This window comes from Trachypithecus francoisi, unplaced genomic scaffold (assembly GCF_009764315.1).
Source record: "Trachypithecus francoisi isolate TF-2019V2 unplaced genomic scaffold, Tfra_2.0 Lachesis_group5, whole genome shotgun sequence".
NCBI classification, from domain to species: domain Eukaryota; kingdom Metazoa; phylum Chordata; class Mammalia; order Primates; family Cercopithecidae; genus Trachypithecus; species Trachypithecus francoisi.
The window spans coordinates 2,837,317-2,863,902 of NW_022681470.1; the positions used below are offsets into that span (position 1 = coordinate 2,837,317).

At 44.1% G+C, this 26,586-nt stretch overlaps 1 protein-coding gene across 1 annotated transcript in view; it reads right to left on the reverse strand.

The window, feature by feature from the left end:
- The window catches only part of KIF26B (kinesin family member 26B), a 552,553-nt gene that overhangs the window by 74,826 nt on the left and 451,141 nt on the right, over positions 1–26,586 (reverse strand). Inside the window, exons 7-9 of the mRNA XM_033196023.1 lie at positions 23,789–23,882; positions 22,019–22,281; positions 19,571–19,754 (exon numbers count right to left, since the gene is read on the reverse strand). Of these exons, the coding sequence (XP_033051914.1) occupies positions 19,571–19,754; positions 22,019–22,281; positions 23,789–23,882 (541 nt within the window). The remainder of the gene's footprint in view (positions 1–19,570; positions 19,755–22,018; positions 22,282–23,788; positions 23,883–26,586) is intronic.

Genomic DNA, 26,586 nt, shown 5'->3' on the forward strand with positions numbered 1-26,586 from the left:
AACGTTATTATCAGTACATGGAATATTCTCCATGATAGGCCATGTGTTAGACCACAAAATAATTCTCAACACATTTTTAAAAGTTGAAATCATATCAAGCATCTTAGACCACAGTTCGATAAAACTAGAAATCAATAACCAGAAGAACTTTAGAAACTGTACAAATATATGAAAATTATAAAACATGCTCCTGCACGAAAACATGCTCCTAAATGAAAGAATGAAATACAATATTTTTTCTTAAAACAAATGAAAATGGAAAAACACCATTCCTAAACCTATGGGATACAACAATAGCAGTACTGAGGGGATCACAGTAATAAAAATGTTTTCCTCAAAGAAGTAGAAAGATTTCAAATAGACAACCAAATGATGCACCTTTAGGAACTAAAGAAGCCAAACCAACCTGAGCCAGAAATCAGCAGAAATCATAAAGATCGGAGAAGAAATAAAAACTAAAAAACTTTACAAAGGATCAAGAAAATAAAAGGTTGATTTTTGAAAGGAAACAAAATTAATAAACTGTTAGACTAACCAACAAAAAAGATCCAAATTAAAAAAAAAAGAGAAATGAAAAAAATACCACAGAAATACAAATAATGATTAGAGTCTTATGAAAAACTACACCCTAACAAACTGGAAAGCTCAGGTGAAATGGATAAACTCTTGGACACATACAACCTTACAAGATTAAATCAGGAAGAATAAGAAAATCTGAACAAATAATGAGTAACAAGAATTAATTAGCAATAAAAAGTTCCCCAACAAAGAAAAGCCCAGGACTTTAAAAGTTGAGTAGAATTAAGCAGTAAAATAAAACCAATTCTTTTCAAACTATTCCAAAAAAGTGAAGAGGAGGGAAGTCTTCCTAATTCATGCAACCAGGCCAGCATTATCCTAATACCAAAATGAGATACCAATATCCCCGATGAACACAGATGCAAAAATCATCTAAAACATACTAGCAAATGAAATACACACGAAAAAGGTAATACACCATAATCAAGTGGGATTTATCGTAGGGATGCAATGATGGTTCAATGTATGCAAATCAATAAACGTGCACATCACATCAACACATAAGGGACTAAAACCACAAGATCCTCTCAATAGACACAGGAAAAGTATTTGTTAAAATCCAACATCCTTCATAATAAAACTTTCAGTAAGTTAGGCATAGAAAAAACATGCTTCAACATATGTGACAAACCCACAGCTAACATCATAAGTGGGGAAAAGCTAAAAGCCTTTTTTTTTCTAAGAACTGGAACAAGACAAGGATGCCCACTTTCACCACTGTTATTCAACATAGTACTGGAAGTCCTAGCTAAAGCAATTAGGCAAGAGAAAGAAATAAAAGGCATCCAAATTGGAAAAGAGAAAGAAATTGTTCCTGTTTGCAGATGGCGTATAATAATTAGAACAATCTAAAGGTTCCACCAAAAAATTCTTAGAACTGATAAATTTGGTAAAGTGGCTGTATACAAAAATCAGTAGTGTTTCTAAACACCAGTAACAAATCGTTGAAAAAGAAATCAAGAAAGCTATCCCATCTACCATAGCTACCAAAAAATACCTAGGAATAAATGTAAGGAGGTGAAATATCTCTGTAACAAAAACTTCAAAATACTGATAAAAAATTGAAGAACATAGAAAAAAATGAAATGACATCCATGCTTATGGATCAGAAGAGTTATTTTTTTTTTTTACTTTAAGTTCTGGGATACATGGGCACAACCTGCAGGTTTGTTATATAGTTATACATGTACTATGGTGGTTTGCTGTACCCATCAACCTGTCATCTAGGTTTTAAGCCCTACATGCGTTAGGTGTTTGTCCTAATGCTCTCACTCCCCTTTCCCTCAACCCCACAACAGGCCCTGGTGTCTGCTGTTCCCCTCCCTCGGTCCATGTGTTCTCATTGTTCAACTCCCGCTTATGAGTGAGAACATGTGGTGTTTGGTTTTCTGTTCCTGTGTTAGTTTGCTGAGGATGATGGCTTCCAGCTTCATCCATGTCCCTGCAAAGGACATGATCTCATTCTTTTTTATGGCTGCATAGTATTCCATGGTGTATATGTACTACATTTTCTTTATGCAGTCTATCATTGATGGGCTTTTGGGTTGGTTCCATGTCTTTCCTATTGTAAATAGTGCTGCAATAAATATACACGTGCATGTGTCTTTATAGTAGAATGATTTATATTCCTTTGGGTATATACCCAGTAATGGGATTACTGGGTCAAATGGTATTTCTGGTTCTAGATCCTTGAAGAACTGCCACACTGTCTTCCACAATGGTTGAACTAATTTAAATTCCCACCAACAATGTAAAAGCATTCCTACTTCTCCACAGCCTCATCAGCATCTATTGTTTCTTGACTTTTTTTTTTATAATATTACCATTCTGACTGGCATGAGATGGTATCTCATTGTGGTTTTGATTTGCATTTCTCTAATGATCAGTGTGATACTGAGCTTTCTTTCATGTTTGTTGGCCACATAAATGTCTTCTTTTGAGAAGTGTCTCTCCATATTCTTTGCCCACTTTTTGATGTTTTTTTTTTTTTTCTTGTAAGTTTAGGTTCCTTGTAGATTCTGGATATTAGACCTTTGTCAGATGGATAGATTGCAAAACTTTTCTCCCATTTTGTAGGTTGTCTGTTCACTCTGATGCTAGTTTCTTTTGCTGTGCGGAAGCTCTTTAACTTAATTAGATCCCACTTGTCAATTTTGGCTTTTGTTGCAATTGCTTTTGGTGTTTCTATCATGAAGTCTTTGCCTATGCCTATGTTCTAGATGGTAGTGCCTAGGTTTTCTTCTAGGGTTTTTATGGTTTTGGGTTTTACATTTAAGTCTTTAATCCATCTTGAGTTAATTTGTGTATAAGGTGTAAGGAAGGGGTCCAGTTTTAGTTTTCTGCACATGGCTAGCTTTTCCCAGTACCATTTATTAAATAGGGAATTCTTTCTCCATTGCTTGTTCTTGCCAGGTTTGTCGAAGATCAGATTGTTGTAGACGTGTGGTGTTATTTCTGAGGTCTATGATCTGTTCCATTGGTCTATATGTCTGTTTTGGTACCAGTACCATGTTGTTTTGGTTACTGTAGCCTTGTAGTATAGTTTGAAGTCAGGTAGCATGATGCCTCCAGCTTTGTTCTTTTTGATTAGGATTGTCTTTGCTATATGGGCTCTTTTTTGGTTTCATACGAAATTTAAAGTAGCTTTTTCTAATTCTGTGAAGACTGTCAATGTAGTTTGATGGGAACAGCACTGGATCTATAAATTATTTTGGGCAGTATGGCCATTTTCATGATATTGATCCTATACATGAGGATGAGATGTTTTTCTATTTGTGTTCTCTCTTATTTCCTTGAGCAGTTGTTTGTAGTTCTCCTTGAAGAGGTCCTTCGCATTCCCTGTAAGGTATTCCTGGGTATTTTATTCTCTTTGTAGTAATTGTGAATGGGAGTTCATTCATGATTTGGCTCTCTGTTTGTCTGTTGTTGGTGTATAGGAATGCTTGTGATTTTTGCACATTGATTTTGTATCCTGAGAATTTGCTGAAGTTGCTTATTAGTTCAAGAAGTTTTTGGGCTCGGATGATGGGGTTTTCTAATTATAGAATCAGGTCAACTGCAAAGAGAGACAATTTGACTTCCTCTCTTCCTATTTGAATATGCTTTATTTCTTTATCCTGCCTGATTGCCCTGGCCAGAACTTCTAACACTATGTTGAATAGGAGTGCTGAGAGAGGACATCTTTGTCTTGTGCTGGTTTTCAAAGGACATGCTTCCAGCTTTTGCCCATTCAGTATGATATTGGCTATGGGCTTGTCATAAACAGCTCTTATTATTTTGAGAAACGTTCCATCAATACCCAGTTTATTGAGGCATGAAGGGTGTTGAATTTTATTGAAGTCCTTTTCTGCATCTATTGAGATAATCATGTGGTTTTTGTCCTTGGTTCTGTTTATGTGATGGATTATGTTTATTGATTTGCATGTTGAACCAGGAATGAAGCTGACTTGATCTTGGCTAACTGCAATCTCTGTCTCCCGGGTTCAAGCAATTCTCCTGCTTCAGGCTCCCAATTAGCTGAGATTACAGGCACCCGCCACCACGCCCAGCTAATTTTTGTAATTTTAGTAGAGACAGGGTTTTGCCATGTTGGCCAGGCTGGTCTTGAACTCTTGACCTCAGGTGATCCTCCTGCCTTGGCTTCCCTAAGTGCTGGGGTTACAGGCATGAGCCACTGTAAGCCACCGTGCCCAGCTGAGTTTTCTTTTTCTTGTTGTGTCTCTGCCAGGTTTTGGTATCAGGATGATGCTGGCCTCATAAAATGAGTTAGAGAGGATTCCCTCTTTTTCTATTGTTTGGAATAGTTTCAGAAGGAATGGTACCAGCTCCTCTTTGTACCTCTGGTAGAATTCAACTGTGAATCCATCTGGTCTTGGTCTTTTTCTGGTTGGTAGGCTATTAATTATTGCCTCAATTTCAGAACTTGTTATTGGTCTATTCAGGGATTTGACTTCTTCCTGGTTTAGTCTTAGGAGGGTATATGTGTCCAGGAATTTACCCATTTGTTCTAGATTTTCTAGTTTATTTGCACAGAGGTGTTTATACTATTCTCTGATGGTAGTTGGTATATCTGTGGGATCAGTGGTAATATCACCTTTATCATTTTCTATTGTGTCTATTTGATTCTTCTCCTTTTCTTCTTTATTTGTCTAGTGAGCAGTCTATCTATTTTGTTAATTTTTTTCAAAAAACCAGCTCCTGGATTCATTGATTTGTTGAAGGGTTTTTCATGTCTCCATATCCTTCAGTTCTGCTCTGATCTTAGTTATTTATTGTCTTCTGCTAGCTTTTGGATTTGTTTGCTCTTGCTTCTCTAGTTTTTTTAACTGTGATGTTAGGGTGTCAATTTGAGATCTTTCCAGCTTTCTGATGTGGGCATTTAGTGCTATAAATTTTCCTCTAATACTGCTTTAGCTGTGTCGCAGAGATTCTGGTACGTTGTCGCTTTGTTCTCATTGATTTCTCCCTTAATTTTGTTATTTACCCAGGACTCATTCAGGAGCAGGTTGTTCGATTTCCATGTAGTTGTGTGGTTTTGAGCGAGTTTCTTAATCCTGAGTTTGAGTTAATATTGTTAAAACGACCATCCTACTCAAAGCAATCTACAGATTCAATGCAGTCTCTATCAAAATATATATGACATTCTTCACAGAAATAGGAAAAACAACCCTAAAATCCGTATAGAACCACACACACACACAAAAAAAAAACCTTGCAGACAAAGCAATACTGGAAAAAAAAAAAAAAGAACCAAGCTGGAGGCATCACACTAGCTGACTTCAAAATATACTAGAAGCTACCGTAACATAAAACAGGCTGGTATTGACATAAAAAGACACATAGACCAATGGGACACAAGGAGAACCTACAGATAAATCTATCTATTTACAGCCAACTCATTTTTGACAAAGGCACCAAGAACATGCACTGGGGAAAGGACATCCCCTTTAATAAATGGCGCTGGGAAAACTAGATATCCATCGGCAGAGGGATGAAACTAGACTGCTATCTCTCACCATATATAAAAATCCACTCAAAATTGGTTAAAGGCTTAAATATTAAGACCAAAAACAATCAATCTACCAGATGAAAACACAGGGGAAATGCTTTGAGACATTGGTCCAGGCAAAGATTTTATGGCTAAGACTTCAAAAGCACAAGTAAGAAAACCAACATTAGAAAGATTGGAGTATGTTAAACTAAAATCGTTCTGTACAGCTAAGGAAACATTCAACAGAGCGAAGGGACAACCTGCAGAATGGAAAAAATATATTTGCAAACTGTTCATTCAACAAGGAATTAATACCCAGGGAACTCAAAACAGCAAAAAACCCAAACAAATCCATTAAAAATTGGACAAGGGATCTGAACAGACATTTCTCAAAAGAAGACATACACATGGCAAGCGGGTATGTGAAAAAAATGTTCAATGTCCCTAATCATCAGGGACGTGCAAATCAAAACCACAACGAGATATCATTTCACCCCAGTCAGAATGGCTATTACTAGAAAGACCAAAAAAAAAAAAAAAAAAAAACCTACCATGAAATCTAGTGAAGATGCATAGTAAAGGGAACTCTTACACACTGTTGGTGGGAATGTAAATTAGTACAGCCAGTATAGAAAACAGTATGGAAGCTTCTCAAAAAACTAAAAATAGAACTACCATGTGATCTAGCAATCCCACTACTGTTTGTCCAAAGGAAAAGAGATCAGTCTATCAAAGGGATACCTGTACCCCTCTATTTATTACAGCTCTATGCACAATAGCCAAGATACAGAATCAACCTAAGTGTCCAGCAATGGACGGATGAATGGAATGGGACTCAAGAAAATGTGCTATATACACACAATGGAATACTAGTAGTTATATAAAAAAATCAAATCCTGTCATTTGTAGCAAAATGGATGGAACTGGAGGTCATTATGTTAAGTCAAATAAGTCAGGCACAGAAAGACAAACATTGCATGTTCTCACTCATATGTGGGAGGTTGAAAAGTTGATCTCATGCAGGTAGAGAGTAGAATGGTAGATACCGAAGGCTGGGAAGAATGTGTGTGTGTGTGGAGGTGGGGGGACAGGGGAGGGGGATGAAAGAGGTGGGTTAACAGTTACAAATACACAGTTACATAAAAGGAGGGAGTGGTAGTGTTTGATAGCACAGTAGGAGACTACAGTTAACAATAATTTATTGTATATTTTCAAATAGCCAGAAGAAAATAATGAAATGTTTCCAACACAAAGAAATGGTAACTGAGGTGATGAATCTTCTAAATTCCCTGGTTGATCATTACACGTTCTACGCATGCATCAAAATATGACCCATAAATACATGTAATTATATATCAATAACAAAGAAACACATTTTTAAATAATTGCTTTCTCCTATTTTAAAAAATTACTGAAGGGAACTAATAAAAACCTAAACTAGAGAGAGATGCTGTGCTCCTGGGTCAGAGTACTCAATCCTGTGAAGAGGTCAATCATCTCCAAGTTGATCTATAGCTTCAATGCAATCCCGGTCAGAATCCCGGTAGACTTCTTTGATAGAAATTCTTTCCACACAATCCATTTAGAAAGCGACTCTAAAATTTGTATGGAAATGCCAAATACACAGAATAGCTAAACAACTTTAAAAAATAAGAACAAAGTTGGAAGGTTAACATTACCTAATTTCAAGACCTATTATATATCCACCATAATCAAGACAGTGTGGTATTGGTGTAAAGATAGACAAATAGATCAATGGAACAGAACAGTGTCTAGAAATAGATGCACATAAACATGACCAACTAATTCTTGACAAAGGTAATTTAGTAGAGAAATAATAGCTTTTTAAAACAAATGATACTGGAAATTTTGGATACTATATTCATATGCAAAAAAACCCCTAACCTCCTACCCCCCCCAAAAAAACTACTTGAGTGCTTACATTGCAAAATATACAAAAATTAAATAAAAATTGATCAAAGACCTAAATTTGAAGCCTAAAATTACAAAACTTCTAGAGAAGGCATCAGAAGAAACCTTTTTGGCCTTGGGTTTGGCAAAGATTTCTTAGATACGACAGCAAAAACATGATTCATAAAAGAACATATAAATTGGACTTCATAAAATAATGAGTATTTGTTTTTCTAAAGATGCTGTTGAGAATGAAGAGAGAAGCCACAGACTGAGAGAAATTTACAAATAATATATCTTATAAAGGATTTGCATCCAGAATACATTAAAAACTTTCAAAACAATTTCAAAAAGGGCAGAAGATTTGAAGAGACATTTCACCAAAGAAGAGGTATGGATGCCGAACAGGCGTGTGGAAGGATGCTCGGCACCATTGGTCAGGAACAAATTGCAAACTAAAACCACAACAAGATACTAGTACAAACCGACTATGTAAACAGGCAAAACTTAAAAGACTGACCACACCAAATGTTGCTGGGGGTGTGGAGGAACCGGAACTCCCCATATAGAATAGTACCAGCACTTTGGGAAACAGCTGAGAAATTTCTTAAAAAGTGAAACGTGCTGGCCGGGCGCGGTGGCTCAAGCCTGTCATCCCAGCACTTTGGGAGGCTGAGACGGGCGAATCACGAGGTCAGGAGATCGAGACCATCCTGGCTAACACTGTGAAACCCCGTCTCTACTAAAAATACAAAAAACTAGCCGGGCGAGGTGGCGGCGACTGTAGTCCCAGCTACTCGGGAGGCTGAGGCAGGAGAATGGCGTGAACCCGGGAGGCGGAGCTTGCAGTGAGCCGAGATTGCGCCACTGCACTCCAGCCTGGGCGACAGAGCGAGACTCCATCTCAAAAAAAAAAAAAAAAAAGTGAAACATGTGCTATGTGGTATGGCCATTCCAGTTTTTTTTTTTTTTTTTCAAATATTCCCAGACATTGATAAAATTCCAGTTCTATTACAGGTATTTACCCCAAAGGAAAGAACATATATGTCCATATATATATTAGACTGTCTTCCGACTGCTATAAATAACTACCCGAGAGTGGGTAATTTATGAGGAAAACAGGTTTCATCGACTCACAGTGAAGGAAGACACATGTCCCCATAGCAGAGCAGGAGAGTCAGTGAGCAAGGGGGGAGTGCCACACACTCTTCAACCACTGGATCCCATAACTCACTATGATGAGAACAGCATGGGGGAAATCCATCCTCGCGATCTAATCACCGCCCAGCAGGCCCCTCCCTCAACATTGGGCATTACAATTCAACAGGAAATCCGGGCGAGGACAGAGCCAAACCATGGAACCACACAAAGACTTGTGCATGTATGCTCACCCAGGCTGAAGATCCCTTAATCTGAAATGCTTGGAACCAGAGAGTTTGGAGTATTTGCATATATCTAATGACGTATCTTGGAAATAGGACCCAATGTAAACATTAAATTCATTTATGTTTCTTATCTACCTTATATACATAGCCTGAAGATCATCTTAGACAATATTTTTTATAATTTTGTACACAAAACAAAGTTTTTTACTGTGATCTGTCACATGAGGTCAGAGGTGGAATTTTCTACTTGTGATGTCATTTGGTGCTCACAAAGTTTCAGATTTGGAGCATCTCGGATTTTGAATTTTCAGATTAGGGATGCTCAACCTTTAGTACTTTTGTCTGTAACATCCCCAAACTGGGAACAACACAAATGTCCATCAGGAGATGAATGGATCGGCCAACTGTGGTATATCTGGACCATTATGCGGAAGTATAAATAAATGAACTATTGATACAGGCAATGACAAGATTACATCTCAAAATCATTATGCTAAGTGGAAGAAGTCACACAAAAAAGTACCGACTGCAAGACATGTTTCCTTTTATATAAAATTCTAGGAAATCCACACTAATGTCTAGAAACTGAAAGTAGATCTGGAGTGGGTCTGGAGACAGCAAGGAAGAGGAGCGGGAGGCAGCAACGGCAAGGCTCCCAAGGAAGCTTTTGGGGGTGGAGAATATGTTCACTATCTCGATTGAGGATGGTTTCATGGGCATATACATATGATAAAACATCAAGTTATACGATTTAATATGTACAGTTTATTGTAGGTCAGGTATATCTCATTAAAGTTATTTAAAAAAAAAAAAAAAAACTTGCACACGATCCTGCAGCCAGTAATAGAGCTAGGACTCAAACTATGGATTGTCTGACTGCAAGACCTGAGCTCTCAACTACGTCCTGTGGCCTCCATCAGTTCCACGAGGCAGCAGGAGAACACCACCGCCGTTTTGCCCCAGGCCCCACTCTTCCAGAGTGGTGTGTTTCTGGGCACATCACCCACTCCTCGGCTGTCTCCCTTCCCCAGCCGCCTCAGTCCCAGGCAGCAGCGGAACGCTGCTCCTCCAGGCCTCTGGATCCCTATCTTTTCAGGTGGCTCAGCTCACAGCCTCATACCTGGCCTGCCTCCTGTTACTGCCAGGACAGCAACTCTTCCCTCTGCCTTTTCCTATTCTGCACAGAAGGAAAATGGCAAAGGCAGAGATGGAAACTTCCCAAAGCTGTTGTGGAGGCCAAGTAATTTGGGGCAAGATTGAAAGATGTTGGTACAAAAAGCGAACAGAGTGTGTGGGACCCGCGTGTGTCTGGACCACATTCGCAGACGGCATTCGGGGTGCGTGGGTGGGATCAGGGCGTCCACGCATCTGCAGAACAGCCTGAAGGGCAGGACTGACCCAGCACTGCTCATGATGCAGGATGAAAATATTCGGGAATCACTGTCCTAAGGCTAATCTGCCTCCACCCCTTCCCACCCTCAATTTCCGTATCTAGTGCTGAGGAAAAAAGGTGAGAAATATTTCCAGAAAGCATTGCAATTCCAGCTCTCCAGCTACTGGCACGTCTGTGGCAAATAACTTCTTACATTAAGGATGTTATATTTTGCTTCTCTTCAGTTATCCCCAGTAAAACCCCTTAAAGGGGAAGATGTAATGTGTCACTTCTGTTTTATGCTATTTTGTACCCTGCAAGCTCGGGTCACAGCAGCGCGCTAGGGAAATAGTTAGTTTTAAAGCAAAATATCATCTGTTTTGCAGCCTAATTATATAGACAGGAGAAGCTCAGATATTCCACATGCACCACAGATTAAAGGGCAAAGACAGGGACCAGTTCAGACTCTAATAGTCCATTTGATGTAATGGAATAAAATGTATAATGTACATGTAGTAAAACAGAACACGAGAACAAAAGGCACAGTTTAGACTGCGCTGAGGATAATATTATAAAATACCTATAATTATGCCTGCGTGACTCAAAGTAAGAGTCACATTTAGACAATGGAAAATCTACTCTCTGCTCTGTACCTACTGGAGTTTCCACAGGCACAGAATCCTGAATTTCACACACGGTGCTTAACTTGAAATAGTACAAGGTGAGTGAGCACAGGCCATTTGCCACTATCAAGAATTTACATCACTTCCAGTGCTGGGGAGAAAGTATAGTTACATAGCCAATGAACGCAATAGGTGATAAATAATAGCAGGTAAGAAGCAGGTCCCTCACTGACTTTCCAGATTTTGAGGTCAAGACTGCGGGGTTAAAGGAACATAACTCAGTCTGCCTTGAGTAATCCTTTAGTTATATTCTAATATGCAATATTATAAGTCTAGACTTTGACCAAACCAAATTACCCACATGCCTTATTCTACCCACGGGAAATAATATAATGTCTCCTATGCCTGAGCCACACTTTATTAAGCACCTGGAAGGTAGCAGGAAATCCTAAATTCTCCTAATATCACTTAATTCCTATAATATCCCACAATGCAGAAATTTAGCCCCATTTTACATATAAGGAAACTGAGGCTCATAGATGTTAAATAAATCACCCAAGATCTCATAGAAAATTAATGCTAAATCTAAGATGAAAATCCGAAGCTAACCAGAAAGCATGCAGAAGTTCTTTTAACTCACCTTCCTGCACCGTAGTAGTTCCTCCCAAACTTTGCTGCACAATGGACCCACCCTGAAATCTTCCGAGAGATACTGGCGCCTGGATCCCACTCCCAGGCTTTCTAATTTAATTGGGCTGGAGGGCAGCATGCGCCCTCCAGGTGACTCTAATGTGCAGCTAAGTTTGGGAGCCACTGCCGTACCACCTGGCCAGGTTAAGCAATGCTCTGGGTCACCTGCATCAGTGCTGCCTGACTCCCACAGCACGCTGCGGGCTCGTGGATAGTGGAGGCTGTGGTCTAGTTTGTCTGAGCGCTTTTGCTCTAAAAAGAATCAGCTGCATAGTTCTTAATGGGTCAGCTGTGTTTCCTCCTAAACCGGTTTCTGCCACTTGTTATTTTAAATAAAAACATAATAAAATACGATATAAGCCAATGAAATGATTTTGTAAAGAGAGTTCATGTTTTTATAAAAACTCAACTCAATGCTTTGAAAAGATGTGATAAAAAAATGAGGATTTTTCTGGACGGGTGCCATGGCTCACACCTGTAATCTCAGCACTTTGGGAGGCCAAGGCAGGTGGATCACCTGAGCTCAGGAGTTTGAGAGCAGTCTGGGAAAAATGGTGAAACCCTGTCTCTACAAAAAAATATAAACTATTAGCCAGGCATGGTGGTGCACACCTGTAACCCCAGCTATGTGGGAGGCTGAAGTGGGAGGATCACTTGAGCCTGGGAGGCAGAGGTTGCAGTGAGCCAAGTTAGCACCACTGCACTCCAGCCTGGTGACAGAGTGAGACCCTGTCTCAAAAAAAAAAAAAAAAGTGTTTTTAAAGATGTTGAATTTGGTGTGAATGAGGAATTATAGAGTGGAAAATGTTGTAAGAATCTAGAAAAAGTCTACACCCAGTTGGTTGTAAAGTGTTTTTGAAGAAATGTAAAGCAAAAACTGAACTGTTAACATGAACGTGGTTTGTGGAAGTCAACTTTTGAATTGAAAACTCAATGAGAGTGCCTTGGCCCTTTATGGTTCGTCAGATCAATGAACAAAAATACATTTGTATTATTTAAGTTCAGATAACATCCTTATGACATGAATATATCATTTTCTGTAAGTTCTCCTCTAAACCACTTGCCCAGGGAGCTGACTGCCTCCTGACTGTGTTGCATTATGAGGCTTCTCTGACCTGATACCATCCGCTGACGTGAAAGGTAGTTGGGTGGTCTCACTCTTTCTGAACCACAGAGATTCATTTTTATTTTATTTTTTATTCTTTGTTTTTGAGATGGAGTCTTGCCCTGTCACCCAGGCTGGAGTGCAGTGGCATGATCTTAGCTCACTGCAAGCTCCGCCTCCCAGGTTCAAGTGATTCTCCTGCCTCAGCCTCCTGAGTCACTGGGATTACAGGTACCCGCCACCACGGCCGGCTAATATTTGTATTTTTAGTGGAGACGAGGTTTCACTCGTCATTGGCCAGGCTGGTCTCGAACTCCTGACCTCAAGTGATCTGCCGGCCTCAGCCTCCCAAAGTGCTGGGATTAGAGCGTGAGCCACCACGCCCAGCCCAGAGATCCATTTTTTTTTTTTTTCTTCGGAAACAGAGTTTCTCTCTATTGCCCAGGCTGGAGTACAGTGGTGTGATCTCAGCTCACTGCAACCCTGCAACCTCTGCCTCCTGGGTTCAAGCAATTCTCCTGCCTCAGCCTCCCAAGTAGCTGGGATTACAGGTGCCTGCTACCATGCCTGGCTAATTTTTTTACTTTTAGTAGAGATGGGGTTTCACCATGTTGGCCAGGCTGGCCGAGGTGGGTGGGTGGATCACCTGAGGTCAGGAGTTCGAGACCAGAGATTCATTTTTGAAACCACAGCATGCATTCCATTTGGACAAAGGAGACCTGAACACTGATGCAGCAGACACAGCCCCAGCACTGTGGCACTCTGTCTCAAGGAACCTATAGTCTAATAGGGCTTGGACAAGCTCACAAACAGCCAAACTATAAGGCAGAGTAAGGCAAAGGCGTTAACATTCCCCACACTGCTGAAATTCAAAGAAGACATTACAAAGAGAGGGGAATCTGGACTCTTTGTGGAGGAGGCGATCGGAGAGGAGCGTGGCAGAGGCAAGGTGCTGTTGTGGGTCCTTTCTTTTCCTTTTCCCTCCCTCCCTGCCTCCTTCCCTTCCTTCTGCAGCCCTGACTTTGGTGGGAGGAAAGGCTGAACACATAAGCATGAAAAGACCACTGATGGGGTCCCAGTTGGTGAGGTCCCGGAAGAGGCAGAAGTGGCAGGAGGAAGAACGCCAGGAGACGGGAGCCGCAGGCCTGTGGGAAGGAGTGGGGGAGAAACTGAGGTACAGGAACCAGGAGACTGTGAAGCCAAAAGGAGAGAAGTTGAGGAATGCACCAGGTCAGCTCTGTCTTCTCATTGGCTGGGATGCCAGTTACCTGCTGAGAGCGGCCAGGAGGCTTGAGAAGATTAGAAACGGATGTGGTGATGGGAACTCCAGGCTTACTCTTCAGAATAGTGTCTCCTGGCCAACATTCAAAACCTCCAGATCACAAAAACCTAGACATGTGAAACTGCCATTTCATTATTGACCAAGCAGGAGATGAGAGCCCTGCAGTGTGTGGACATTCTTGCTGCACAGGGCTTTGCTGCTAGGGACAGCAGGGGACTGGCTCTGCCTCCATTAGAAGCAAGGTTCTTTCCTAGGCCTCTTTTCCCACATCTGCCACCCAAAGAATGGATCTCCAGAGTTATATCCACCACACAGCCCTAAATACAGCATTAGTTGATTTAAGCCATTCCACAACATGTAAAGAAAACATTTGCATTGTCAAAAGAAAACAGATTAGGCTGGGTGTGGTAATCCCAGCACTTTGGGAGGCTGAGGTGGGTGGATCACTTGAGGTCAGGAGTTCGAGACCAGCATGGCCAACATGGTGAAAACCCATCTCTACTAAAAACACAAAAATTAGCCAGGTGTGGTGGTGGCGGGTGCCTATAATCCCAGCTACTTGGGAGGCTGAGGCAGGTGAATCGCTGGAACCCAGGAGGTGAAGTTTGAAGTGAACCGAGATTGTGCCACTGCACCCCAGCCTGGGCAACAGTGCAAGACTCAGTGTTAAACAAACAAACAAACAAACAAACAAAAACAGATTAAAGAGTCTGATCAGACGCGTAGACAGACGAGTGTAGCACAGATGTGTGCCCACATGCACATACATTTGTTTGTGTGGACACACAGCAGCCCAGCCTACAAAGCCCTCTCATCCTCCCCAGAGGCAATAAAGTGAATGAACATATCAGAGAACTGGTGTCATTCTGGACCTTGAGCAACAGTTGCTTGCATGCTTAGATTACTCATAAAAGTAGGGCTTTTAAAACTATCTTTGTCAACAGGACAGGTGAGATCTCTGTATCATTAACGCATCACCCTGAGGTACCACTAGTCCAGGCTGAGCATCCCTAACCTGAAAAATCTGAAATCCAAAGGACTCCAAGAATCTCACACTTTTTGAAGGCCAATATGATGCCACAAGGGGAAAATTCCACACCTGACCTCTTGAGAGGTTGCAGTCAAAATGCAGTAAAAACTTTGTTTCATGCACAAAATTACTGAAGATCTTATATAAAGTTACCTTCAGGCTATGTCTATAAGGCATATATGAAACATACATGAAGTCTATATTTAGATTTAGGTTCCATTCCCAAGATATCATTACACATGCAAATATTCCAAAATCTGAAAACAACCTGAAACCTGAAACACTTCTGGTCCTAAGCACCACCTTGTTTGAGGTGCCTAGTACACGCGTCGTTACAAGCAGCAGCTCTCTGATCAGCAGGGCTGCAGGGTCTCTTTCCCAGTGCTAGGATTCCCAAGGAGGCTCTCAAGCTATTACACACCTAGCTTAGCAAAGCAGAGGAAGGCCTCCGTGATGCTGAAGGATCAGTTCCTCCAATTCCAATGACCTCTTAAACAGGGAGGTATTTTAAGCTTAACCTAGTGCTATCTGCAAAACAGGGATACATCAACAAAGACTTTCTATTTGGACTGGAAATGTTTAAAACTTTTTTTTGTTTGTCTACATATGGGTAAAATGCATTTGTGTGTAAAATTATACATGTAAAATGCATCTGTGTGTAAAATGTATAAAATGCACATGTGCGTATGAGATTCAGACGCGCACACACAGCCTAGTTAGTTCTTGTGGCAGCGGTCTCTATTCTAATGGCTTCCCTGCAGGGTGACTAATTAATAAACTTTCCCCTAATTGAGTTCTGGCTGCCAGGTCCGCAGGAATTATTACTTGTATCTAAGTAAACAAAATTTCCATTTTAAACAACGCTCCAGATCTCCTCATAATATTTTAAACAGTTATAAATTCACGGAAGTCAAGCAAGTCCCAGGCGGGGAGGCGGTGTGTCGTGTGGCCTGGATCCTTTCCCCTCGAGAGGAAAGAGATGTCCCCCAGGTCTGCCGATCCCACGACCCCTGGACTCCTTCCCTTCTTTGTCCTCATCTAGTGAAACATTCGGAAGGACCTAACAGAGGTTTTGGAAGCCATGCGCGGTATTTGCCTTTTCCTTTAACCTGAATGCATTATTTAAAAGTCATTCTCTTTCACTATTTAAAAACAGGAAGATGAGTTGGCTATTAAACATTTAATAAGTGTGCAGGATTCCTTAGGTATTGATTTGGGGTGGATCGCTGGGTTTAGGGAATGTCTTGGCCTAAACTTTTGTGGAAGCTGAATTTCAGGTTCCTATATTTGAAGTCATTTTATGAACTGTTTCCTTGTTTTCAAGATTTCTCCCTGCTTTCAGATTCCAAGTTGAAAGCAGAACCGCAAAAAAGAAAAAAGTACAAAACCCAAAGCAGAGTCGTCCTCAGTTTGGTTTGAAACCTGGGAGAAGGAGAGATTATCCCATCTCCCGAGTTTTTCTCATCAGTGCCATTTGGGAGTCATTTGGCTCAAGATTTAGATGTTTTGCAAGTCACTGTTTGCTGAAAGTACAAGAAAGTACTGCAGGCTTTGATAATGATGATTATTGACAGCTGCTTAAAAGAATAAACTAAACACTTGTCAGACTCTTACATTGACAGGGCGAAGACACTACCCAGGAGAAAACAGTGAGGGCAGGACAGGGTTCAAGGCCAACTCCCACACAGTCAGGAGAAATGTGGATACAATTGTGCTGTTGATTTTAAAGGTCTGGATCTCCTCATCCCTATCTGAATCTCTGTTTCCTTCTTTGATCTCGGCTCTAAGAACGTTATTCTAAGCGGAAGCGCTCTACGTGGTGTGAGGCTGTTACCGAGAATAAATCTCCCGAGAGATTCCCGTTCACTATCCTCAGCTCCTCTCCAGTGAGACTTTGCTCCCCATCACGGCTGCCCAAGAGAGAGCTGACCTCGCGCTAACAGGTCACCTCCCTGGGGCGCCCCGCCCACTGCAAGTGAGGACCAGAACCTCTGGGTTCGTCACAGCAGCCACTGGAGGCAGCTCAGGGCTGATTTTCAGAGCCATAAAAAGCAGCCCCCGTTAGAGGAACTCCAGCCCCAGCTGTGGATAGTTTCGTTCTGTCCTGGTGGTAGGGTAGATAGTCAAGCCTCCAGGCCCAAGCAAAACTAAAGGAGAGGCCGGGCGTGGTGGCTCACGCCTGTCATCCCAACACTTTGGGAAGCCGAGGCGGGCAGATCATGAGGTCTGGAGTTCGAGACCATCCTGGCCAATATAGTGAAACTCTGTCTCTACTTAAAGTACAAAAATTAGCCAGACGTGGTGGCGGCACCTGTAATCCCAGCTACACGGGAGGCTGAGGCAGGAGAATCGCTTGAACCCGGGAGGCGGAGGTTGCAGTGAGCCAAGATCATGCCACTGCACTCCAGCCTGGGCAACAGAGTGAGTGAGAGTGAGACTTCGTCTCAAGCAAACAAAAAAACTAAAGGAGCAGGCAGAGCAGGCAGCAGGAACCAGAAGAAACAAGAGACGTGTGCTGCAGCATGGAGGAATCTCAAATGCGTTACGCTACGTGAAACAAGCCAGACACAAAAGGCCATGTCTGGGCCACAAGAGTCCATTCCTGTGATATCCTGGATAAACGCAAAAACCAGAACAACAATCAGATCGGTGGTTGCCAGGGTCTAGAGGTCAGGGGAAGGGATAAAGGGCAAGAGAGAACTTTAGCCTCATGCTCTATTTTTATAATGGTGGTGGCCACGTGACTGTATAGATGGGCTAAAACTCATCTAAAGACACATAAAAGTGATGTTTTAGTGAATGTAAATTATACTGCAATAGACCTAGATTTTAACAACAATAATTAAGGATTAGGAAGAGAGTCACTGAGGTGGGGGAGGGAGGAGCTTTTGCTGGGGGGCAACAGAAGCCCACAAGAGCTCTCTCCCCAGGAGTACTGTTTTCCAGGGCTTTTGAGCCACGAGGAGGCTTAGGGAGAAATCAGGGGGGATCCTGTCCATAGATCCCAGCTGGATGTCATTTTATTTTTATTTTCTGAGACAGAGGCTTGCTCTGTCACCCAGGCTAGAGTGCAGTGGCACGATCTGGGCTCACTGCAACCTCTGCCTCCCAGATTCAAGCAATTCTCCTGCCTCAGCCTCCCAACTAGCTGGGAGATGTGTGCCACCATGCCCGGCTAATTTTTTTATTTTTAGTAGAGTTGGGGTTTCTCCATGTTGGCCAGGCTGGTCTCAAACTCCTGACCTCAAGTGATCCGCCCCTCTCGGCCTTCCAACGTGCTGGGATTACAGGTGTGAGCCACCATGCCTGGTCCTACTTGGATGTCTTCATTCTAGGCTTCATCTAGAACAGCTTTGTGGACTGTCTCCGCTTTAGTCAATTAGCTTTACAACTTCCAGTCCAGGGTTAGACTCAACTCAGTTTTCTGATTGTTTTTCTGGTATCCAGTGTCTTTAAGACAATCATGCAGAAAGCGCTGGCAACCAGTTACCTGTGTATTGAAAGCCCTGCAGAGCGGGACATGGAGGAACCAGGGAAGCCACTGCCCGGCCAGCCCAGCAGCCCTGTTACCCACAACCTGCCTTAGGAACCCAGTGAAATCAACAGACCACTTTGCCCCTGGTCCGAGATCCCCACTGGAGACATTCAGCTGATTGGGTGCTCAACTCTGTTGGGCACAGAGTAAACACTGCTTCACAGAGGGCAGAGGATTGCATCCCAGCCCGGGCTGACTTTGGAAACGCAGCCAAGAGGGGTGCGTAGGGGCACAGTGTTGAGTTCCTGGCAGGGCAGCTCACTCGAAGAGCGGGCGCTATGCCTGGGTTTTGACAGTAAACCTTCACCGGTGATTTGAGGGAGGCAGCCAGGGTCTGGGTAGTTATTCAAAAGTCTGATTTCTCTGCTATTTAAAAACACATGGCCCATATAGTGGCCTGAAGCTAATGATAATAACACACTGCCAGGGTGCCCTGGTGGATAAATGTTGGTCTTGATGAGCATTTTTGGGGTCTGTGAACAAAAAGATAGTGTTAGGCAGCTGTTTTCTTTTTGTAAGTTTGACCTCTCACATTCTCAGAACATTTGTAAATTATCTTTGCCAAAGCACACACCTTTCCCTGGACAGTTCAAAAGTAAACTTCAGCCCAGACACTATAATTATCTTGCATTACGAATCACTGAACTGCACATTGTAGTCTATTAAGAAAAGTTTGGCTAGGCGTGGCGGCTCACACCTGTCATCCCAACACTTTGGGAGACCAAGGCAAGAGGATCTCAAGACCAGGAGTTCTAGACCAGCCTGGGCAACATAGCAAGGTCCCATCTCTACAAAAACAAAAACATAAATAGCTAGGTGTGGTGGCATGAGCCTGCAGTCCCAGCTACTTGGGAGACTTAGGCAGGAGGATCACTTGAGCCCAGGAGTTTGAGGCTGCAGTGAGCTGTGAGCGTGCCACTGCACTGCAGCCTGGATGACAGAGCAAGACCCTGTCTGACACACACACACACACACACACACACACACACAAAGGTCATGGTTGCCCAAGGGGTTTCTGGCTAGGGCCAGAGCCGCTAAGTAGGCAGGAAGGTGGAGTGGTCGACTTACTTCCCCCTTTCCCGCTCTTCTCCATCCGGTACTGGTAGATGTGCAGTGTGAAGAACACGTGTGAGTTGCGGTGGTCGTCCTCATCACAGTCCTGTTGGTGGCTCCTGCGGGAGGCAATGGCAGCATCCAGGAAAAAGGCAGCCTTCTCTGCGGTGGGGGCCCGCAGCTCGCTCTGGTTCTGCAACTGGAAGACAGAAGCCAAAAGCTGAGGCTGCAGGCTGAGGAGGGCTTGCTGTCACTCATGCCTGGGTGTCCCTGGCTCCATTCAGCTGGCTGTGCCTTCTGTATAGTAAAGCCACGTGCCTCTCTAAGGCCAAAAACCCTTCCGGAATGAGGTGCTATGCTCATGTGCAATTCTCAGCTTAATTAATTCGTTTCTGAAAATTAATATTGAGCATACTTATTGCATGAAACCTATTTTTACCTATTTTACAACCTAAGTAGAATCTGGAACTAGTGGGTGTGAAAAGCAGGGAGCAGATGGCTCATCATTATCTCTGCAGAGGGCGGCAGACCAACACCCCTCGCTATCCATTTACCTAAGAAAACAGGAGCGATGTGACTGCATCTTGAGTCCAAAGATTAGATTGTTTGGAGACAGATAGGTTGCAAAATGTGATTTGAGACCTCATAGCAGTAGTGTCCCAAAGATGTAAAAAAACTTGGTTAGCTTTCATTTGACTCCTAGTTTTTCAGTTAGTTAATTAAAGCCAATTTTAGGCCATATTTACCAGCATAGTTATAAATAAGAAGCCAGTGTAAAAGACACCCTGAAACACTCATGATACTTGAATGTCTTGTCTACATTTAGGAGGTATCTATTTTTACCTTTAGTTCCTGAATCCATGCTCCTAGCATACTCATTAATTGATTAAAGAAAGCATAGAGGGTAATGCATCTAAATCTTATGAAAATACTTGGCAATTATTTTAAACCTGAATCACAACAATCACATTAACAGAATTTAATCAGCACTCCTCTTTTTCGGGAGAAAAGGAAACACATGTTTCTGATTTGTTCAAAGAACTAATTCGCAATACATGTCTTAAGGTTGGTACAAATTCTGACAATTTTCTACTCTAACTATACAAATAATTTTGAACTGTAAAAGCCAATATTTAGAACCTGAGGCCATCAAAATCCTCAAGCTTCAAAGAGAGATTCTTCTGTGTTAGCAATTTTGTCTCGCTATGGAAAAATAAACCAAAGAATTTAAAAGATTTTTCAACAAGAGTTAAAGCGAACATTGGTCATTTCCTCTTTTGCTAGCCTTCATTTAACCAGATTTTTCACCCCTTAGTGGAACTTCATCAATGAAGTTCTAAAAGCCAATGGGGGTGAAAGCGTCTTTGAATGTCGAGAAAATGCCTGGAACGGGAGCAGTGGGTCGCGTCCTCCCGACTGCGTCACAGACACTGTGTAGATACTGTCTCTGCACATTTTATGCCCCAGAACCGTGGTTTCCAACATGTGATCCCCGGACCGGCAGCACGAGCACCTCATGGGAACTTGTTGAAAATGCACATTTTGGAGCTCTGCTCTAGACCTACTGAACTGGAAACTCTGGGGGGGCGTATCCAGCAATCAGTGTTTCAACAAGTCCTCGAGGTGACTGATGCAGACGGAAGAGGACTCAGGGAAATGGAAGGATCTGAGGTGCTTTAAGCAGGGGCAGAGCATGGTCAGGTTTGAGTAATGAGTATAAGAGGCCAAGGGAGGTGTCCTCACCTGTGCAAACAATCCCAGTTGGAAAGAGGCAGGTACTTATCAAACGGAACACCTATCTACAAGAGGAGGCATCTGATAACATGGGAAAATAAAGCCTACTGTTAGACACTGGAAGGATCGATTATTCTGGATATGAACTGCAGCTTCCGAGTCATTCCTACATCTATTGTCAAACAGCAAAGGAGAGACCCTCCCAACAGGCATAGCATCCTGAAACGGCCAACTGGAGCTTCTCTCGGCTTCCATAGTTCTAGCCATTATGTCATGGTTCTAATTAGAAAGTGGTTATTAGTTTTTCCTGCAGCACTGCTAATCCGGCTGTAAACCGGTGCCCGAAACACAGTTTACAGAGTCATAAACAGCCCCCGTAATGGCTCTAGCTATTTGTGCAGAGCAGTAAATATTTCGGTTTGTTGTTAAACAAAAGAAAGATTGTACTTTTTTTTTGAAAGGGGCATAAAGAAAGTGAATTCCATTTCTCCCCCAAATGCTACAACAATTGAGGTTCCTGCTCATTGTCAATTAGAGTCAAGGTACAAATATTTAGATTGGGCAAGTAGACGGCCCCGCAGCTGCAGGCTGTAAAGCTCCAGTCCACTTTAAAGTAAACACCTGTAAGCCCCGAGTTTACAGGTTGAGTGATTCATGAGTTGAGGTGCCCCAGCCTCTGAGGTGGGGAGGGAGCCACCTTGGGGCGAGCCAGGCTTCAGAGGCAATCACCTGCGTGCCGCAGATGGGATCCTCACAGAGGTACACGCCTGGGGACTGGCCGTCCTGCAGGCTGCCCGTGGCCACCTCCGACAGCAGGTCCCGCAGGTTCTCTTCCTTCCCCCACACCTCCACGGCCGAAACCCGGACGGAGAAACGGGCGCCAGTCTTTTCCTTGCGTTCGTTTATGAGCTTGAAGAGCCAAGAGATGGCACAGGGAATGATGCCCAGGTTCTGCATGGAATCGTCCTTTCCAATCATGGTGTAGGATTTTCCTGGGAGAACCAGGGAAGGAAGGAAAGCAGGTTCAGTGTCCAGGCATCATTCCGTGGGGTCCCCAAAACAGATGCCAAGGATATAGAAGAAAGGCACAGGGAAGGGGGAAAGGGAAGAGAAGGAATGAAAAGATGAGAGAAGTAGTATCTGACAACAACAGAAGGCATTATCTGATATTACTAACTAAATGGCTATAATAAAGAACGCTGGCTGGGCTCAGTGGCTCATGCCTGTAATCTCAGCACTTTGGCGGGGCCAAGATGGGAGGATTGCTTGAGGCCAGGAGTTCCAGGCCAGTCTGGGCAACACACTGAGACCCTGCCTCTATGAAAAAATTTTTAAAATTAGTTGGGTGTGGTGGGGCATGCCTGTGGCCCCCACTGCTGGGGAAGCTGAGGCGAGAGGATCACTTGAGCCCAGGAATTGGAGGTTACAGTAATCTATGATCATGCCACTGTACTCCAGCCCAGGCAACTGAGAGCCCATCTCTTAAAAAAAGAGACAAAGCAAGAGCCCAGACATGTGACAAGATTAAATCACAATGTACCTTGAGGAGGACCCCAGATATCACATGCTATCCAGTTCCTGCACTACTTTACACACAGGAGGAAGGCAGGGGTTTTTCATCATCATTATGGTTCTTTTTATAGCCACCCCCCAGATTAAGTCCACATATTCACACTTTATATCCTGTCTCAAGTTAAATGCTGTGTATATTTTTATGGCATGAGCAAATTCCATTAAAATCCAGATCACTGTTTAGATCAAGATGAAGGGGAAGGGCTGGGGAGGACGGAAGTGCAGAGAGAGGTGATGGCTTTCTGTCCTGAGAACTGGTCTCCGTGAGCTCTGGCAAGGCCTCTGTTGGAATCTCTGCCAAGGGACACTTTTTGAAGCTCCTCAATTCACTAAACATATCAAGCGTGTAAGGGCGAGGCCAGCGGAGCGGATGGCCGCAGGTCAGAATTAAAACGGGACTGTGGGGGGATTGATGAACCCCTTGCTGGGGGCTCTGCTGCCTCCTTTCCCAGACGCTACAGTGCTGCAGTGTTCCTGACGGTGTGCACCGCTTTCCCCAGATGCGTCCTGGGCTCTGGGCTTCGCTTGGAGGTTGCTCCTCGGGCTTTCACAGGAGTCCAACCACCAACACACATCCTCATGGAGGGTGGGGCAAGGGGCCCTATCTGCTTCCCAAACAGCCGCTGCTCAGGAAGTGAACATTTTCCTTTCTGCCTTCTAGGCTTGACTCTGACCTGGACCAAGTGAGAACAACCCTGCTGCTTCTCTGTCCATCTCTTGGACTTGAAGCCTTTCCAACATGAATGGGTGTCCACCTACAATGAACACAGGTGTTTGTCTTATAACTTGTTCCTGGTTATTCAGCTCAGCATCTAAGAGAAACGCAGCCCTTCCTGTCATCAGAGAAACTCTGGGAGGGAGACAGAGGAATGCATGGGATGACAGGGAGCCCAGCGAGCCGCATGAGAAAGCGAAACTCTCACGAACCCAGCTTGGCGTGGCCGAAACAGAACACGCAGCCATCTGCCCCGTTGACCACAGACTGGATCACCTCTGCCACGGTGCCTGCACACACTTCAGCCTGTCAGACACAAGAGGAGACACAAGCCGTGAATGAACCTTGCAGTGGAGGAATCACTAACAACGAAAGTGAACCCACCTTCCCGGGGCTTCGGGCATCAGCTGTGTTCCCAGGTGGGTTGGCCTCTGTCATGAAGGTTTGGAGATGCTCAGAACCCCTGGCAACCTTCCGCCCTTTGCAAGCCTGAGCATTACCACACGTCGACTGCCAACCACCCTTCTGCTAATCCATGGTACATTTTAGCAAATGCGTCTGTAGCGCAGGCAGGAGCAGGCTGGAATGGGGGCAGTGTGTTCACGGACCTCATTCCCTTCCCTCATCGGACATTCTGGGCTCCCAGACAAGGCCTTTAAACTCTCCACTCACCCTCTGCTGACACATGTATACATAGAGTTTATGTATGGGCTTTTTACAGGAAAAAGGTGACCCACCATTTCACAAGACAGACCTTGAGAGGCATGGTAGTTCTCACATAGGCAAGAGGTTTGTGATATATATCTGCTTTCTCTCCTGATCTCTTTCCTCGATTTCAATTCACACCTTCCTCTTTTCTTTCTTTATTTTTGAGACGGAGTTTCACTCTTGTTGCCCAGGCTGGAGTGCAATGGCGCTATCTCGACTCACTGCAACCTCTGCCACCCAGGCTCAAGCGATTCTCTTGCCTCAGCCTCCTGAGTAGCTGGGATTACAGGCATGCACCACAATGCTCGGCTAATTTTTTTGCTTTTTTTTAGTAGAGAGGGGGTTTCACCATGTTGGTCAGGCTGGTCTCAAACTCCTGACCTCAGGTGACCCACCTGCCTCGGCCTCCCAAAGTGCTGGGATTACAGGCATGAGCCACTGCGCCTGGCCCATCCTCCTCTTTTCAAAACCTGCCTTTTCTTTCTTTTGCTGCAGGTACATTCAACATATAGAATATCAGTCACCACATGGTATGTTATTAGGTGTTCTTTGGCCTGGTGTGTGTCTGGTCTCCAATTTGATTATTAAATCCTAGACAAGGACCAGGCTCTCGATGATGTTTTGTATTTCCCCTGAACACCCACGAATATAGCGCTCTGCAAGCCATCAGAGCTCAGTCAGTTTTGTGGACTAACTTGGAAATCTGGGAAACATCCTTCTCTTTGGTTAGCACCTGAGACTTTTCACAGAAGCAGGAAGACAGCATTATTGGCTGTGCCCTGTTGCTTTCATTTCTGTCTCGAGGCTGGATTCAGGGCTCGTGGGAGCTCCGGGAGGCGGTTCTAACACGGGGCTTTGCGGTCCTCCAGCAGTGTGCCCCCGGTGGGCACCTGGGCTGTGAATGTTGTTATTCAGCTGTAAGTTCCAGCAGCACAATGAACCCAAGTATTTGGAAATCAGTTTTCTCTCCTAAACTAAACATTGAAAAACCACACTTCCAACAACTGTCACTTGTTCCAGGGTGGTCCCCAGCAACTCTGCGGGGGGTGGGGGGCTCCTCCTGGGCCAAAGGGGGTGGCAGGACAGGGCTGCTGTGGGGCTCACAGGACCTTTCAAACCCCCAGGACTTAGGCAAGGAGAGCACAGTGCTCACCCTGAGACAGAAGCAGTAGCGTCTTGATGGAATTTGCCAGAGGCGTGTCTGCAGAGCAGGCAGAAGGCTGCCCAATGGACTAAGCTTTCTTTGGACACAAAGTGGGACAGGAGGCAGGAGGCTGAGAGAGAGCTATACATAAAAGAAGCTGTATTTGATTCCTGAGTCACCTGGGACAATGCTGGCTGTGTGGACCACACTGAGTCACCTGTGCAGAGGCCGCGGGTGAGAGGAGACCTGCGGCACAGGGCTGAGGAGGCAGCCCTCAGCACAGTTCCCGCCCGGCTCTCCACTGAGAAGAGAGTGGTCAGTGGGCTGTCCGTCTGGTGTGTGTCAAGAGCTGACAGTGGCCCGGCGGCCCCTTGCTGCTTCCCCTTGGACCTGGAGAGGCATGCAGCCTTCCCGAGCACAGCCCCCGTGGGCAGGACCAGGTCTGCAGAAAGCCTCTGCCTGCCCACTAGTCCAGGTTCCCCAGCAGAGGTGTGTCCCCACAGAGACGTGTCCCAACAAGGGCAGCCGGCGACTGCTGAAGCCGCTGAAGGACCACATGGATGGCTCTCGAAGGCAACCAGGAACCAGGACTGTTCTAATCATTGCTTAGCTTCAGGAAGCTGATTACCTTAGAAACCAAGAGAAAGCACGATTTCTAACTGCCTGGGTCACCACGGCGGCTGCAGCTTCACAGGCTGAAAATCACGACTGGAGAGCACAGGCCCATGCCGCACACTCCCTCCTTTCAGGCTTGGGGGCTCCAGGCGTGCCCACCCCGTGGGGCTGAGCTAGCCCTGGCCAGCAGCATGCTGCTAATATTGACAGTGATAACAGTAAAAATAGCCCATTTATTAAGCACTTGCTGTGTTGCTGGCTCTGCTGGGAGCACCTTATGTGTTGATGAGTCACACAGCCTGATGAGGAACACTGTGGTCATATTCTTACTTGACAGATGAGGACACTGCGGCCCAGAGAGGTTGAGTGACCCGCCCGAGGCCACACTGCTAGGGGTCAAAGATACAATACCGTACCGAGCAGGATACAGAGAGGTTAACGGGGAGAATCCAGGAAGGACGTCTGCTCGGGAAAGAGACTTTGAACAAGTGATTTAATCTTTGAGTCTTGGTTTCCTTGTGTGTTACAGGAAAACATCAATGC